The 17,321-nt window shown below is 48.1% G+C and overlaps 2 protein-coding genes across 17 annotated transcripts in view; one reads left to right on the forward strand and one right to left on the reverse strand.

Annotated features, from left to right (window-relative positions):
- VRK3 (VRK serine/threonine kinase 3) overlaps window positions 1–1,244 on the reverse strand; it is a 39,974-nt gene extending 38,730 nt beyond the window's left edge. For 9 of the 16 annotated variants that reach the window (XR_013992130.1, XR_013992131.1, XR_013992132.1 and 6 more), the window contains exon 1: window positions 714–1,244. The gene's annotated coding sequence lies outside the window, so the exon portion shown is untranslated. Of the gene's footprint in view, window positions 1–635 lie in introns of all 16 variants that reach the window. The other 7 variants (XR_013992134.1, XM_081031187.1, XM_081031186.1 and 4 more) reach the window with 3 other exon arrangements.
- Window positions 973–17,016, forward strand: ZNF473 (zinc finger protein 473; the record flags this gene model as incomplete). Its single annotated transcript, XM_081031531.1, has 5 exons — window positions 973–984; window positions 1,247–1,495; window positions 7,833–7,959; window positions 10,434–10,523; window positions 11,805–17,016. 5 exons carry the CDS (start codon window positions 973–975, stop codon window positions 14,201–14,203), a joined length of 2,877 nt encoding a protein of 958 aa, XP_080887657.1. The 3' UTR covers window positions 14,204–17,016.
- Between the last annotated feature and the right edge of the window lie 305 nt (window positions 17,017–17,321).

The raw sequence follows: 17,321 nt of genomic DNA on the forward strand, positions 1-17,321 counted from the left end.
GGCAAGACTAGACAAACAAATGAGCAAGTCGCTATTGAATAGGTTAGAGATAGTGCTATAGTAGGTGCTCGATGATTATGGGTGGAAGAAAGAGGGAGTCACAGTCCAAGGTCACATGGTTTGTTCAGGACTAAAACCCACGGCTCCAACACTTAGGCTAGTCTTTATGATTCATTCATCCATTTTATTTCCTCAACAAATATTTACTGAACATCTGCTACGTGTTCAGTATTTTGTCTTTCCTGGAAATTCTAAGACATAGCACAATAAAAGAGCTAAAGGCTAGTCTCCATCTCAGGGCAGGAGGGTCAGTTGTTTAGGTGACCAGGACTCGCCTCCTACGCGCCCTAAGCAGAAACCAGTGATGACGTAAGCTAAGGCGGGGCGTCTGTTAAATCCCCCGTTAGCTCCGCCTGTCTCAGCCGTAGCCACGCCCACTACCAAAAGCTAAAACTGGCTTGGGACCGCAAGGACAGGCCAACTATCTCCGCGACTAGAAGCTCCTCTCATCCCAACCCCCGGGCCGGGGGGCTCCGCCTCCCACAAAGTGTTGTGATGACGTCACAGGCACCACGACCCTACTGAGGATAGTGTATCAGGAGGCCGTCCCACGCTAAACCTCGCTTTCCCCTCACCTCGGGATTTGGTGATTGGGGTGGAGTCCAAGTACGCGCCGCCAGACCCTCGGATCCACCCGCCGGGATAGGACTCACCTCAGTTGTCACCAAGAAACTTCCGCTGAGGCGGAAGGCGCTGCGCGCGCATCCTCCGCCCTGAGGCAGGACTGCCCCGGCGCAGGCGCTGCCAACCTCCCGACTGCCCCTGGGATGTGCCTACCGGAGAACTCCATTTCCCAGAAGCCTTCGCGGCACACCAGCCCTCTGACTCGAGGCTGGGGGAGGGATCATTTCCTCATGGCCCATCCCCATTCCGCCCTCTTTGGAACGCTGGTTCCACTGCGCATGTGCCAATATGGAGCCAATCGTGAGGAGGAATGAACTAGTAGGCAGAAGTCTTGTTGTTTGTTCAGCCTCAACTATGTCCGTTACTTCCACGCGTATTCTCAGGAATACGATTTCCTCCTCCACACGTTTCTACAGTTCTCTGGTTGTCTCTCTGAGAAATGGAAAGGCTTCCCCATCTTCCAGAAAAGGCAGGAAAGGATGATTATGTTATTCTTCAACATGGGAAAAGCTGGACTAGAATGCCCAGTTGCCTCCCGGTCCCGGTTCTGTTTCTACTCTAGTTCCCGGAGTGCTCAGCAGGACCTTTAAGGACGAGGAAGCGGGTGGAGACAGGAACACAAGTGAAGGCGGCCGCACAGCCTTCTGGGAAACGGAGTCCTGGCGTTGGGCGGAAGGATCTGCGTAGGGAAATTCTGAGATTCACGCGGCACCGGAAGTGGCTGCGAGGAGGCGCCTGTGAGAGGAATAGGGTCTCCCGCTTTCCCGGAGTTGGGGTCGCGCCTGTTAACTCGGCGGACAGCAATCTCAAGGTGAGGAGACGCCGGTGTTGGGACCGCTGAGGACTCTGGAGGCTTGGGGGCTCGGTTCTTCCTGAGGGGTAACAGAATGCTCCCGGGGCGACGACGGTACGGGCGCGTCCCCTTGGGCGGTGGGTCCAGGTGGACTCTTGAACCCTTGTTCGCAACCTGTTACAGGCCAGGCTCCTGTTAAAGTGGTTTCCAGTCCTCATTGGCAGCCTGGAGAGGAACGATTCTATTTTATTTTGGGGTGAGGAAACCGAGGCAGAAAGCGGGGGTGGGCTGCCTGAAGTCGTTGGCAGAGCGGGGCAGGATCTTGAGGGATGAATGGATTGGAGTTCTTCGGGAGGTCAAAAGAGTGAACATTTATTGAAATACTTTCAGGGTGCCACGAGCCGTGCTGCCCTCGCGTGTTTCTCCTGTAACCTCCCCGCCGCGGTGAGAGATCGGTGTAGCCCCCAGGTCTTACCGGATACTCCTGGCACCAGGATCATCTCGGGAATCAGACTTTAGGAAGTTAGTAGGGTGCATATTTCACAATTGGGCAACACCCCCAGCGGGATCTGGGGCAATCCTTGGAAAATGAATGTTCCTGCCGGGAAAGGGGTGAAGAATCACGCCTGTGTCACGTCGGGTTAAGTTTTGCTGCCAGTTTATGAATAAAGTTCTGGTTTCCAGAGTTTGGGGTTTTTAGTTTAAGGGACTGTGGGTCTGTTGTATTTGCCCCGTTTCTCAAACTCAGATGTCTATGAGGGCCAGGCAGGTAAAGGGCAGAACCCACGTGGGTGAGGGCTGTGGGCGTCAGGAAGCACTTGCCCCGTCTAAGGGGGATGGTAGCTTTAAACGAACTCCCACTTATTAGCTCCACAGGAATGCAGACCCAGCGTGGCCAAACCATAGGATTTTTTCAGACGCTGGAAATCAAATGTTTAGGTGATATTTCCCAGTTTTCAAGTGTGGAACTACTTAAAATAATGTTCTTTCAAAACTTCCTATCTGCCAACATTGTAGGACAAATAAAACATCTGTGCACTGAATTGTATTCGCAAGCCAAGGCTTACCTCTGTCACGTGCGGAGAATCATTGTGAGTAAACGTTAGCACTTACTGGTATACCACATTGCCTGATCTGCAATCACAAAATCTAGAAAACTCTGAAGACCATTTCTTTCATAAATTTGGTACCAAAATCTGACCAGAACTACAGTGATTTATAACCTTTAATCATCCTACCTTGAGTGAATATTTATACCCTTCACTCTAGAAATACTGAAATGTTCAATAACAAAATGCTGCCTGTCCCACACTGTACTGGCATGTTAATGACATATATTGTATAAATGTATATATCACCTTTTTAAAATCTGAAAATTTCAAAGCACATTTGGCCCCAGAGGCTTACGACTTGTGGACCTGTGTCATTAAGTCATCCTGCTGCTTTGTGATATGGCGTGTTTTCAATGCTGTAAAAGAAAGAGGAGCACACTAGAGAAGGATTAATTTATTTAGCAACATATAATCAATTTATTTAGCAATATGCAATAGCAAAAGACAAAAGCACTTAAAAGAATGTGCTAATGCCAGAAAGTAAAGGTGGTTAAGACTGAACTATATACATTGATAACAGTGTCATGTCAAAGGAGTATACGTATAAGTTTAAGAGATCCTAACACATGTTTATTATTGATCAAAAATCACTTGGCTACGTACACAAATAACATCAATAAGGAGTATCCAAAAGCAGTAATAAGCTTTATAGGATAGCAACTAGAATAGTAGATGCCAAAAGCTCACCACACCTTAGGAAAAACAACAGTGGAAAGAGCAGGAATCAAAATCTTGCCAGGTCTGCAGCTGGGAAAGCTGAGGCGTCTCCTAATGTTGCCTGCTAATTCCCAAGAATGTTGCTGCTGTTGTTACTGTTGCTGCTGTTGTTGCTGGACGTCTGGGTGTCTCCTGATGTGTAAGCTGCAAGCTGTATACAAGTTTTCAAACTGCTAACCAGTTCTCAAGAAGGCTAACCGTGGGGAACAACACTGGAGAGGCCGGGAACCAGCCAGACCTCACCAGGTTCGCAGTCGGAAGTCAGGACATCCGCTGGTGTTGTAAGCTGCATGTTGTATACGAGTTTCCAAATATTAGAATGATGAAGAATTACCAATGACAAGACGATGAAATTACACTGCCAACTGAGGTCTGTCTTACATATTTTTTCAGATGTACCTTAGAGCCAAGCTCCTTGTTCCTGCTTCCCCCTCAGGGAATGGCCAGTTCTGAGAGGGTCTGGCAGTTACTGCGATAACTGTGATAAAAACATTGCTTATTCGGCTGAAGGGCCAGTTTATTCGGACAAATAGTACTTATTCTTCTCTCCTGGGATCATCGGCCCAAGGCCTTCCAAAGCCTGGCAACAAACCTGTTATGTCATTCTGATATAACTTAGTTACTACTTTTTCTACCTCATCTGCTGATGCAGGCAAAACAGACAGAAAGCAACATCATCCCATATCTCTCCTGCAGAGAAAGAGACAAGGGAGAAATTCTCTTAACCAACCCTAAGCTAACCAATACCTCACATGCAGTCTCTCATGTGAGGGAACTCCACATGCAGTCCCTCGTGTGGGAACAACGGAACAAACAGCTAACAGACAAAAGCTCACATCAGCCAATGAAGGCAAATTTTCCCAACACCTTTCGCACAAATGCTCCATAGATACATGCTCCTTAGGAAATTTACAGTGACTACAAATGTGTAAAAGCCGCAGGGTATAATGTTTTGCATGTTATGGGTCATGAAAAAGCTCAGTGGGCAGTGATTACAATTTTTCTTAATGAAGTAAAATAAAACCAACTAGAATAGAAAACATCCCAGTACATTCTACTTTGTAAGATGAAGTATTGTTTCATGAAGCTTTTGTTTATGTATTTGAGTGAGCAGTCGTGATATGTATTTTCTTCGTTACCGTGGGTCATGGTTAAAAAAAAAGTTGAAGAACTCTTGCTGTTGTAGAAATAGCAACAGTTTGGAGGCCGAGTCACCTGGACTCAAATCCTGGAGATGATAGATAGTCTGAAATCCCAGAAGCATCATTTCAGGGATTCAGTTAGAGAGACACGTGTGATCTGTCAACAAATATTTAAAAACTACCGACTGTCTCCAGGCACTGTGCTGTGCTAGCACACAGCAGAGAGCAAGACAAAAGGTCCCAAATATGTATTACTGGCTGTGATAAGTGCTAACAATTGTTGTGAAGTTGTTTGTAGGCTCTGAAACATAGTGGAAATGTGGGGTCAGGGTAGTTTCAATAAGCACAATTGTCATTGTGATTCCGGTAGGTAGACTCATGTGCTAACTCATCCCACTTCTGGACATTTTGGGGGCTCATCCAGCATGGCCAGGAAATCAGCCCTAGAAGGAAGGAAGACTTTCTCCCAGTTCCCTTGTCCTTCCTGCAGCCCTGCCCGCCAGGAACGTGGAGGTGAAGGAGGCGAAACATAAACGAGGACTCTGGCTGCTGGGCCTTAGTTGGCTATGACTGAGGTGAGTCTAGGGTCCTTCCATCCTAATGGATCATCCCCAAGGACTGCTCGGATGGCCTGGACTGTCCTAGGGTGGCCCCTAGCAGTCCTTGCTGTCCTGCTCAGGAATCATTACTTACAGGAGAAAATCCAGGGTCCGTGGCCCGTTCCTGCATGATTGGGGTCCTGCCCCCATCCACGGCATTCTCTCCCTTTCCACACAAGTGATGCTCCCTTCTTGGCCTGGTGGGAAAGTGTTACACTGTACTTTGCTCAGGCTCCTCCTGCTCCAATACCCTGCCTGCCATCTCTGGCTGGGAAGACTTACACCGCCTTCAAGACCCAGCTCAGTCCCTCCACCTTCCTGACAATCAGCTCTTCCCCGCTCTGGTCTCCCATAGCACCGCCTGCTGCCTTCACTGGAACAAAGCCACTGGATGTGGTTGTCCCTGCCCGTGTCTGTTCGCCCTGCCACAGTAGAGACAACTGCTGTCTGGTAGAGTCCTTCCTGTGTGCCAGGAACCATACAGGAGCTTCCCAGCAGCATCTCAGTCACTCGGCAGAACAGCCCAATGCGATGGGGCAGGAATCGGCTCAGAAAAGGCATGAACCTTACTTGCCAATGGTCACCCACAGAGGAAGGTAGTGGGACCAAGCTCAGACCCAAACTAAAGACTCAGGTTTCGTTTTTATTGAAGTGTGTCCGTGCACACGTGTGTTGATGAGAGTCTGGAAGGAATACAGCAGACAGCCACGGGTTCACCTGGAGATGGGGTGCTGGGGGAAGGCTGTCACTTTTTATTGTCAATACTGCTCCAGTATTTGAATTTTTATTAAAAACAGCTATTCACTAGGAAGTTTTAAAATTAAGAAAGTGGCATCGCCGAAAGTTGGGCAATCAGACAGGCACCCCAGGTAGTTATGCAGCCCGAAGTGGACCCAGCAACACCTATGAGGGCTCTTGGAGAAGGACATGATGTCCCCTCAAGGTCACAAAGGCAGGACTCAACTCAGGTCTGCCCAGAGTTGTACAGAATCTAATCAGGCTGCTGCTCTCCCGACGAGTTTCCAGGAGATGCAGTGGGCAGAGGAGCAGCCAAATGACACCCAGAGGGAACAGTTCGCCATGTCCAGAACGTGGCTCCCTAAATCAGGAACAGTGAATGAAAAGGGTGAAGATGTACGGCTATCGGACACCTTCTGAGCACATCACTCCAGTACAGGGCATGGGCCTGCGTGGATTCTGAATCAGACAAGCCAACTATAAAAACACCCAGTGTAGACAGCAGAATGGTGGGTGATGGGCCTGGGGAGCGGGGAATGGGGAAATAGTGTTTAATGCAGACTGTTTGAGTTTTGCAAGACGAAGAGAATTCTAGAGATGGATGGTGGTGATGGTAGCACAACAGCATGGGTGTGCTTAATGCCACGGACTATACACTAAAAATTGGTTAAGATGGTAAATTGTATATGTATTTGTATCGATAAGTATTATCGATTGCTGTGCACAGACTTATTTTCAAGGCCCGATACGCAAGACACACCACCACAAGCCGGGATGAAGGGGTTAAAGAGTTTTATTACAAAGTGAAAGTAAGTAAGACAAGACAGAGATTAGAGGAATATATTATCATACCACTAACAAGCAAGGAGGCAATTCATCATACCACCAGGGCCCGGTCAATTAGAGTCGTAGAAACAGCAACGGCCTTTCATCAGCAGGGCAAAATCCCAATCAAGTAAAGTTATCAGCACGGGCGAAACATCATGCGCAGAAACAGCACCGGTAAAATATCAACACGGGCAAAACATCATGCGCAGAAACAGCACCGGCTTTTCATCAGCACGGCCTTACAGCAGCCCAGGCAGCCGGGGAACAACTGTTGCTGTTGCTCCTCCGCTTTCTGGGGTTTTGAGGACTTCACTAACAACAGCAGCAAGGAGCCAATAAGCATACGTGTTAACTACACAAGGAACTGGTCTCAGATCTGGCTAGGAGCCGGGGCCAGTCCTTGGGATGAGATTAGATGTATCAGAGCTCAGCCCACCTGTACCAAGGCAAGGCCAGGCTCCACATCCTGTAAATATTTTCTTGGTCCTTGGGAGGGTAGCCAATCCTTCCAAGGCCAAGCACGTATCCCAGCCACAGTGAGAGTTTACATCCCCAAATGTTCCCAGGCAGACCTTCATATATTCTATTCCTTACAGTATTTTACCACAATAAAAACAAATTGGGGGAAAAAACACCATTGAAATGTCTAACAAATCTGAATACAGACTTTGAATATGGTGTGTGTATTCAGTGATAGTGGTTCTGCTGTTAATACTGAAGTATTCACAGGTGAAATCAGATGCCACCTGGGATTAACTTTGGAATATTTTAGCCCCCACAAAAAAATAAATAAAAGTGGGGAAAGGGGCTTAATGAACAAAACAGATAATTGCTAATAGGATAGGGGTTGAAGTTGGATGATGGATACCTGGCTGTATATTGCATGTATGTCTCTACTTGGGTGTGTGTTTGAAAGTTTGCATAATAAAAAGTTAAAATCTTGAACAAACACTGAGAAAAAGCAAAAGAAATAAGTGGGTTTTAGGATCAGGCAGACCTGGGTTGAGTCCTGCTTTTGTGATCTTGACGGGACATCACGTCTTTCTCCAAGACTGTCCTTCCTACAAATACGGGATGCCCCGTCTCCTAAGTCTGAAGGCTCTAATGAGATGGTCTGTGCCAAAGAGCTGGCACGTTGAGGGCGGGGGCACACTGAGTGAGCCATCGTACCCCTCCCTAACCCTCGCCCCAGAGTCACTAAGAATGTGTTGTGTTTTAGCCATTTAAGACCTTCAAGGACGTGGCCATGGACTTCACGTTGGAGGACTGGGAGCAGCTGGGGCTGGACCAGGGGAACATGTTCTGGGATACGGCACTGGACAACTACCAGAACCTCTTCTTGCTGAGTGAGTCTGCACTCCGGCCCGGCTCCGTGATCACCCGTCACCCACAGGGTGAACTCCCAGCTCCTGAACACCTCAGAGGCAGCGTGATCTAGTCCACTGGCGCCCAGCTGGTTGATTCTGCCCCCTAGGGGACATTGGCAATGCCTGGTGACCCTTCTGATTGTCACCGCCTGGGGGTGGGGGTGCTCCTTGCATCTAGTGGGTAGAGCCCAGGGTTGCTGCCACACATTCTAGACATAAGAACAGCCCCTAAACCAAGGATTAGCCGACCCCACATGTCAGTAGTCTCCAAGCTGAGAAGCTCTGATCTGGCCCCTGCCGGCCGCTCCAGCCTCAGCAGCATTTTCCTCTTGATCATTCTAGAGTGATTCCTCATGCTGACACTTGGGGGTCTTCACATTTGCTCTCCCCTCTGCCTGGAAGAGTCTTGTCCCTTCCTTGCCTCGGGGCTTCCCTAAGACTCGAATGGCAACCCCATTAGCACTCCCTCCTCTCTCTCCTGCTTAGCTTCTCACTGTTCCCTCACTTTTTAGCTGCTGCTTTTATGACCTGTCTCCTGCCAAACGGGAGCTTCCTGAGGGCCCCTGTGCTATTCACTGGTGTACCCCACGTTTGCAACAAACAGTATCTGCTATGGGGACTCAATAAACAGTTCCTAAATTAATAAATGAATAAGTAACAGGAGATGCTGTGTCAGGAGCCAGGTCCTGTGCTGGGTGAGCTCTTAGAACTCTCTCCTTCAGTCCTTTAGTCACCCTTGAAGCAATTTGGCTGTTCCTGTTTTGCTGGGCATTCTTAAACAGGTTCAAAGAGGAGAAGTCATCTTCACAGCTAGGCCGGGGGCCAGGACCACCTCCAGGTTTGGTGCTTTACTAGGAGGCCTTACTTGCGGCCTCAGCATATGGCTGTACTCACACCATGCGCCATCCCAGCGAAAGGACACAGAGCACAGTCAGCAAAGGGGAGTCGTGTGGGGTGAAGGCCAGCGGAGTCCAGTGTAGCTTCTAGAGTCCTCTCCCTGTGGAATCACGAGGACACACTTAATTCCCCTAGGACTGAGGTATGACAACACGTGAAATATTGTCTGCCTGGGAAGCTAGTTCCTTAGAGACTGAGCACCCAGGATTTTTACTGGGTGCTGGTCACACAGGCGCCCTCTGTCTGGAGCATACCAACTTTCTAGACTCCCAGAAGGAAAGCTGGTGTTCAGCAGAATGGTTTAGGCCAGATAGGAGCTTAGGCACAGGGAGCTCCTCTTACTGGTCAGGGGCTGCTGGGCACCATCCTGAAATCCAGGTTCCCAGGCGGGCCTTTCCCAGGAGAGCAGTCAGCCTGCTGTTAACCCTTTTCGCCAGGCTGGGACCTCCAGCATTGAATAGTCAGCAGATGGCACGGCCGTGACTGCAGCTGGGACTGTGCGTCTCCAGGGCCACAGCACCCCAGCTCTGCATCAGTGTCCCCCATCCCAGCTGACTCGATTCCTTTTCTCTAGCTCCTCCATTCTTTTCCCAAAACAGAAGAATTTATTCCAAAGATGTGAAAAATACAAGATTACACACTGGAAACTATCAGTTGATGTAATCTTGTCACATTGGGACAGATTTTCTCCAAACTGTACTCAGTGTCTGCTACAGAAGTAGCTTAGAGGAGGTCCAATCTCAGTGTCTGTTCTATTTTTAAACTCCAGCACACAGTAAAAATGCATTTCCCTTGACTCCTGTGCACATGTCTGTATGTATAAATGAGGAGCGTATTTGTTTCCTGTGAATGCTTCTACAAATGGCACAAATGTAGTGGCTTAAAACCACACACTTTTATTGTCTTACAGTCAGAAGTTTGAAAGGAGTCTGACTGGGCTAAAATCAAAGTGTTGGCAGGGCTGTTTCATTCTGGAGGCTTCAGGAGGAGTCTGTTTCCTTGCTCCTTTTTAATTTCTAGAAGCTGCCTGCATTGCTTGGCTTCATCTTTAAAGCCCACAATGGCCTTTCCTCCACCATAGCACATATCCCTGGATTATGACTCTGCTCCCTTCCTTGAGGAAGTCTGCAGAAGGCAGGATGCCTTGGGTTCTGGGACCCTGACATCTTCCATCACAGGGCCTGGCTCATGAAGGTCTCAGGCATTGTGTGGTCCACAGGTGAATGAGTGAATGGTCAATGGCTGAGTAAGTACGGGCCTCTCCGTCTGGCAGACTCTGCTCATTCCTTGAGCTGTTGCACGTCCTATGTATCCCCAGTCCCAGCTGTCACAGCTCTGATCCCGATCACCTGGATTGTGACTGTGGGTCCCTCTCTTCCACTGGACCGGGTACTCTGCAGGGCAGGTGTCCCTGGAGTTGCGCAGTGCAGCACCAGGCCCCCAGGAGTGTATGCTGGACAAAACATCGAATAATCAGGAGAGCCAAAAGGTTCCCACCGAGCGGCTAGATGGCCCTCTATGTCCTGGTTGATGACAGTGCCGTTCTCTCCCTGCAGACCCCCCCAGATGCAATCTGACCTCCCATCCAGATGGTGGGGAAGAGCTGGAAGCCTTGGTGAGAGGAAGTCCAGAAGTTGCAGGCCCTGGTGAGTGGGTGAGGAGGGGCCACCAGCATCTGGGGGGATGGTGGCGGGGTCCTGGGGTGTGGCCTGTGTGTGCCCTCTGTCCTCAGAACCTCCATCCATATCCAGTATGTCTACCCAGCCACCAGGACCCCTGGCTTTTGGGCTTCACTCTGACACACGCTGGCTTCTATCCCCTCTTCCCGACAGGGATCAGGACCCTCTTTCTGCATGCCCACCTTGTCTTTGTCTACTTCAGCGTTCAACATGTGACTGTCCTGATGCCTTTCCTCTGTCCCGTCCTGGTCCTTCCAGGCGCAGCAAGGGGAGGCCTTCCGTCCCTGAAGTTGGTCTCTCCATCTTCCTGCCTTGTGCCCCGCTGAGCACCCAGATGGACATCGTGGTCTACCTGTTTCACCTCCATTTGTACAGGCCTAGCCCTCCTTTCTGGCCCCTGGAGCACAGCAGATGGTCACATCTGTTAGTAACTTAAGCCTGGGCCTAAATGCTACCAAGAGCATTCACTGCCACAGTCCCCCAGAGGGATCAGGTTAAGCAGTGAGGATTCCTGATGTAACACTGGTCAAGAGGTCCCTACTGGGAAAGCAGAGGCAGGATCCTTGCCCGGGGCACAGGAGGCTTTATTCGTGGTTCGATCATTAAAATGAGGAGAAGGCCCCTGAACCAGAGACCATGATAGCTGCACAGCTCAGTCAGCCTCCACCCAACCTGGTCAGCATGCAGCCCCATTCACCTCTCAGAAGTTTGTTAGCATGAGTCCTCTGCAACCTTATGCAGCACACCACTATTTTCATGTAGGTGACTAACCCAGGCATAGACTCCTGCAGCCTTGGATTTCTGTTTCTGCCACCTCAACATATAGACCATTCCCAAGCATGTAGAACCACGACTTGACTAACAAGCAAATGTATCCTCCATGGTGACAGTCGTATGGCATTCTTATCATTCATATCTCATGCCCCCTTGAACAGTGCACTTCTAGGAAGTAGGTCTTAGCTGATGAGGGTGATAGTGGAGAGTATCTGCTGAGAAGTCCCTGCTTCCTTGTGGAGGCCCTCCAGTGGCCCACTCCCATCTTAATGCTCCTGGTCATGGGCTCGCTGTTTCCTGTGATGCCACTTCTACCTGGATCACCACTTTGGCCTCTTCTCCTTTGTCCCCATGATGGACAAGCTTGACTCAGGACCCATGCCCCGTTCTCCCTCCTGTCTGTGTTCTCACCCTGCAGCTCTTTCCTTTTCACCCTGGGGAACAGGACACATTTGCACTTTCCTTCTCTTGCAGACATGGCTCAGGCCAAGAACTCTCCTCTGCTGCAGGACTTCTTGGGAGAAGGACTCTCCCAGGAGATTATGGAGACATTTTCCAAGGATGGCCTCTGGAACTCCAACTTGGGAGAAGCCTATATGGGTGAGAGCTGGTTAGACAGTTTGGTGGGAGATCCAGAAAGTTTTCTGAGATCTGACGTTGTCACCAACATGGCAAGTCCCACAGAGGACAAGAGTCATGAACTCAAGAGTGGCCTCAGTCCTCAGTCCTTCCTCTTCACAGGAGAGGATTCTGTGATCCATGGTCTTCCTGAAGAAAGCCTGATGCCAAATAAGTCTCAGGAATGTAGGAATGACTTTGGCAACCACTCAGACCAAAGTCAGCAGGATATTGTCCAGGGAGAGGAGAAACCATATAAATGTAGTGAATGTGAGAAGCGCTTCAGCCGCAGTTGCCATCTTATCCAGCACTGGATTATTCATATGAGAGAGAAACCCACTGTGAATGAAGAGTATGAGAATAGTTTTGACCAGAGTTCGTGCTTTTTTGTGTATCCAACAACTCACCCAGGCTACAAATCCTATGTGTGTAACAAATGTGGGAAAACTTTTAGTCAAAATACACACCTTCTGTGGCATCAGAAAATTCACACTGGAGAGAAACTACATAAGAGTCAAGACAATGACTGTCCATCAGGTCACGGTTCACAGCCTGTGGAGCAGCAGAAAACCCACACAGGTGGTAAATCCTACAAGTGTAACGAGTGTGGCCAGAGTTTCAGCCGAGCCTTTCGTCTTACTCAGCATCAGAAGACCCACACTCGGAAGCGCTATGAATGTGCCAAATGCAAGGTGACTTTCAACTTTCGCAAATACCTCCTCCAACATGAAAAAATTCATGCTGCAAAAACTACCTTTGAGTGTCAGGAATGTGGGAAGGCCTTTCAGCAGAGCTCAGCACTCATCAAACACCAGTCTGTTCACACTGGAGAAACAATGTACAAGTGTTGTGAGTGTGGGAAATCCTTCAGCCATATCTTGACCCTAAAGAGCCACAAGAGGGTTCACAGCCGAGAGAAGTCTTACAAATGCAATGAATGTGGCAAAGCCTTCTACCGGAACACTCACCTTAATGAACATCAGAGGATTCACACGGGTTACAGGCCCCACAAATGTCACAAATGTGTCAAGAGCTTCAGCCGGCTCTCCCACCTGATTCGACACCAGTCCGTTCATGCCACAGAAAAGCCCTACAGCTGTGCTGAATGCAAGAAGACTTTCAGCCATAATGAACACCTTGTTCTACACCAGAAAACTCATGCTGTGGAAACCCGCTATGAATGTCAAGAGTGTGGTGAACGCTTCATTTGCAACTTGACCCTAACATGTCACCAGAGTGTTCACACCCGAGAAAAACAAGGACTTGACAAGAGTGGGAAGATCTTGAATCAGAACTTAGACCAGAAAGAGCATGCAAGGATCAGCGAGAAGCACTTTAAATGTAACAAATGCAAGAAAACCTTCAGCTGCAACAAATACCTGACTCAGCACGAGAGGATTCACACCCGGGAGAAGCCCTTTGAATGTAACCAGTGTGGCAAAGCTTTTGGCCAAAGTATACAGCTTATTCACCACCAGATGATCCACTCTGGAGTGAGGCCATATAAATGTGGGGACTGTGGGAAGGCCTTCAAGCGCAGCACCTCCCTCACCAAACATCAGTGCATCCACAAGAATGAGCACCCCTTTAAGTGTAATGAATGTGGAAAGATCTTCAGCGAAAGTGCACATCTCTCAGAACATCAGTTGATTCACACTGCCAAGGAACCCTTTAAATGTAACCAGTGTGACAAAGTCTTTGTGCACAGTAACTACCTTATCCAGCACCAGAGAACTCATGCCGAAAAGAAGTCCTTCGAGTGTAAGGAATGCGGAAAGACATTTCACCACAGCTGGCACCTTTCTAAACATCAGAGAGTTCACACAGGTGAACAACCCTATAAATGCGGTGATTGTGGGAAAACCTTCAGTTTGAGTGCTCCATTCATTCGACACCGCAGAGTTCATACTGGAGAAAAGCCTTACATTTGTCAGGAATGTGGAAAAGCCTTCAGCCAAAGCTCGTGCCTTTCTGTTCACCGGAGAGTTCACACCGGGGAGAAGCCTTACATGTGTGCTGAATGTGGGAAAGCCTTTTCCCAGAAAGCAAATCTGAGGCAGCATGAGAGAATTCACACTGGGGAGAAGCCTTACATCTGTGAGGTGTGTGGGAAAGCCTTTGGCCTCAGTGCCCATCTCAGTCAGCACCAGAGAACTCACACCCAAGAGAAACCGTATCGGTGTCAACACTGTCAGAAAGCCTTTCCCTGCTACTTACGTCTACTCCGACATCAGCAAGTTCACACTAAAAAGTAAGAAGTAAAACATTACATGTGGCCACACATGGCAGCAGGGTCCCCTGCTGAGAACATCATCCGAGGTCTAAAGTTGAAACTATTACATTGTAGGCCCTCCCCATACCCTCAGCAAAATAGATAAATATCTTTATTAATAAAAATTAGAAAGTTTGCACACAATTTTCATTAAAACAATGAAAACAGAAAACTGTAGTGTCCAAATTCATAGGTGGACTCGAACCAGTCTACTGAGTTAAATCCCAGCTCTGCCATTCACTACCTAAGTGATCTAAGGCGAGTCATGGAACCTCTCAGGGCCTCAATGTCCTCATGTATAAAACAGGCACAGTAATAGTTACCTACCTCAGAGGGCTGTTGTGAGGGTAAGTAAGTAGATGTAAAGCACTTAGAACTGAGTGTCCAGCACATAGTAAGTACTCATCAAACATGGTCTACACATATACATCAGATACAACAGACATACATTCTTTTATGTTAAAAGGAAGAGAATTAGCAACCCTCTATTTACTGCACTTAATGTTCTTAACTAACATACATGGCTTCAATTTTTAGTTTTTCTCCAAAATACCCTTGGCTTAATTCAGTTCCCCAAACCTTAATCTTTTTTTTATAAGAAGTCTAGCCTTTCCCTTTCCTCCTCTCTGCTCTGTCCTAGTATTTTCTTAACTAACCCACAGAAAGCCAAGAAGACCACGTAAACTAACATCAAACGGCTAAAACTTGCCACTCCTAACATCCCAAACCTGTGACTCAAAAGGACCCCCTCCCACATACATACACATGCCACCGTTTCCCATGATCTCCTTCCCCATTTAAAGTTGTTGGTTGTATAGTATGAGACCCAGTTTGTCACGGGAGTTAAAGATACTGGAAACAGCTGGATTCAGTTAGGAAAGCTGCACTGGATGTTGCCACACAGCTAATGTGATCTATACAGAGTAGTTTGGTGAAAATTGTATGGTAACAACTGCTGGAATGTTCCTTATTCACTATTTGTCCAAGCTGGCCACTCACCAGGTGCTTTGCTAGGTGCCAGGATAGAAGCTTCTGGAATCCAAGGGAAATGAATGGCCCCATTTTCATGAAAGAGTGCTGTTTGTTGACAAGTGACATCTTAAAATGCCACATTCCCTCACGTCACAGCAAGTTCTGGGGTCACCGATTGTGGGAAGCCCAGTGAGGAAACATTGCTTCCTGTTGGAGCCCTTAAGTTAACCACTCACCTTGGCCAGGCCTGTTCTAAAGCCTAGACTCACCTCATGGAACCACACACCCTGCTCCCTCTTGATGGCACCTCTTCAGCTCTGGGCTTTTGTGTTCCACTCACTAAGCAACTCAGTCGCCTGTTGCTGAAGCACAAACAATCTTAGGAAGACAGGACACACACTCAAATGTCTTTCATATTTTTGGTGCTAAAAAAGTTTAGGAGTATGTACCCTGTGCTCTTGGGCTTTTTAAATCTTGCACCTTGAGTTTAGCTGGTTGATTTTATTGTGGAAACTAGGAACTTAATGGCTGACCATTGGGCCCACAGCACAGTGGGGAGAGTACTGGTTTTCTAATGGTTGAAAGGTTCAACTCCCTGCTCTTGGTCCCTGCCCTTGGAAATCAGTCTAGTCTGGGCAACAGGGCTGTTATATACTAAAGGGGCGTACAAAGGGTCGTGGGTGGGGCAGAGGTGGGAACTCAAATTGAAAAGTGTGTTCAATGAGAATTTTGAAACCAAACATACAGGTCAGAGGCTCTGTAGAAAACCAGCAGCCACTAGATGCGGGGAGCAGTCTTTGTAATTAATGACCTGTGTTGCTGTGGGCCATTGTAGAAACACCCTTCGTATGCATGTTGGTTCTCTGATTAAAGTTTTGAGTCTAAAAGTGTTGCTTCCTTCTCTCAGCCTGGTGCCACACACCTGGCTGGATGCTGGGCATAGAGTCCCTGCTTGCCAAGTGCTCACATTCTAGTGTGTGGGAGGGGAGGGCTTGTAATGGTGAAAAACATCCCCCAAGAGGGCAGTTAAGTCTGTTTTCCCAAAGTGGGCAGGGCATGGACCACAGAGGAACCACACAAAGCCGGTCCTGAAATACATCACCAAACCACTTTTCCATTCTAGTGCAATCCTAGTTAATTAAGGAGAAAGAGTGGACAGCATTGTGTTTACTCAAATTACAAAGACACAGCAGGCTTCAGGCCCAGGCAATAATTTTAGCTGGAATTTAATATTTGGTTCTCTTGGCATTTATTTATTTTCACACCTCCTCGCCCCCCCCCCCCTTTTTTCTTTTACTGATAAAAGACACTAGTTTCCTACTCGTTGTAGTAGAAGAAAGTCCTCTTTAAAAATAAATTGATTTGGGGCCGACCTAGTGGCTCAGGCAATTGGAGCTCCGTGTTCCTAACACCGAAGGCTTCTGGTTCGATTCCCACATGGGCCAGTTGGCTCTCGACCACAAGGTTGCCAGTTCAATTACTCGACTCCTGCAAGGGATGGTGGGCTCGGACCTCTGCAACTAGGATTGAACACGGAACCTTGAGCTGAACTGCTGAGCTCCCGGATGGCTCAGTTGGTTGGAGCGCTTCCTCTCAACCACAAGGTTGCCGGTTCGACTCCCACAAGGGATGGTGGGCTCTGCCCCCTGCAACTAACAACGGCAACTGGACCTGGAGCTGAACTGTGCCCTCCACAACTAAGACTGAAAGGACAACAACTTGACTTGGAAAAAAAAAATAAAGTCCTGTTCCCCTTCCCCAATAAAATCTTTTAAAAAAATTGATTTAAGTTAAAAAAAAAAAAGCCTATTTAAAGGAAAATGCATGGTACACATCTGCAAAAAAGTTGATAGAGGTATATAACTGAATAAGGTTTGGGTAACACTGAGTTCACTAATACCTAGAACCCTGCCGATGGACTACTGTACCAGAATTATTCTTTGGCAACACACTTGTCGAAAATCTCGGGCTGAACAGAACAAAGATTTTTGGTCATGCTACGTATCCACTGTGGGTTGGCTAGAGCTGTTGTATTCACCCGAGAGATCAGGGTGCAGCCGCACCAGTTGGAACATGTGGCCTTAGTTACCACAATAGGAAAAGAGCTGGAGGCTACTGCAGTTTATCAC

Source organism: Rhinolophus hipposideros, assembly GCF_964194185.1.
Source record: "Rhinolophus hipposideros genome assembly, chromosome: 21".
Lineage (NCBI taxonomy): Eukaryota > Metazoa > Chordata > Mammalia > Chiroptera > Rhinolophidae > Rhinolophus > Rhinolophus hipposideros.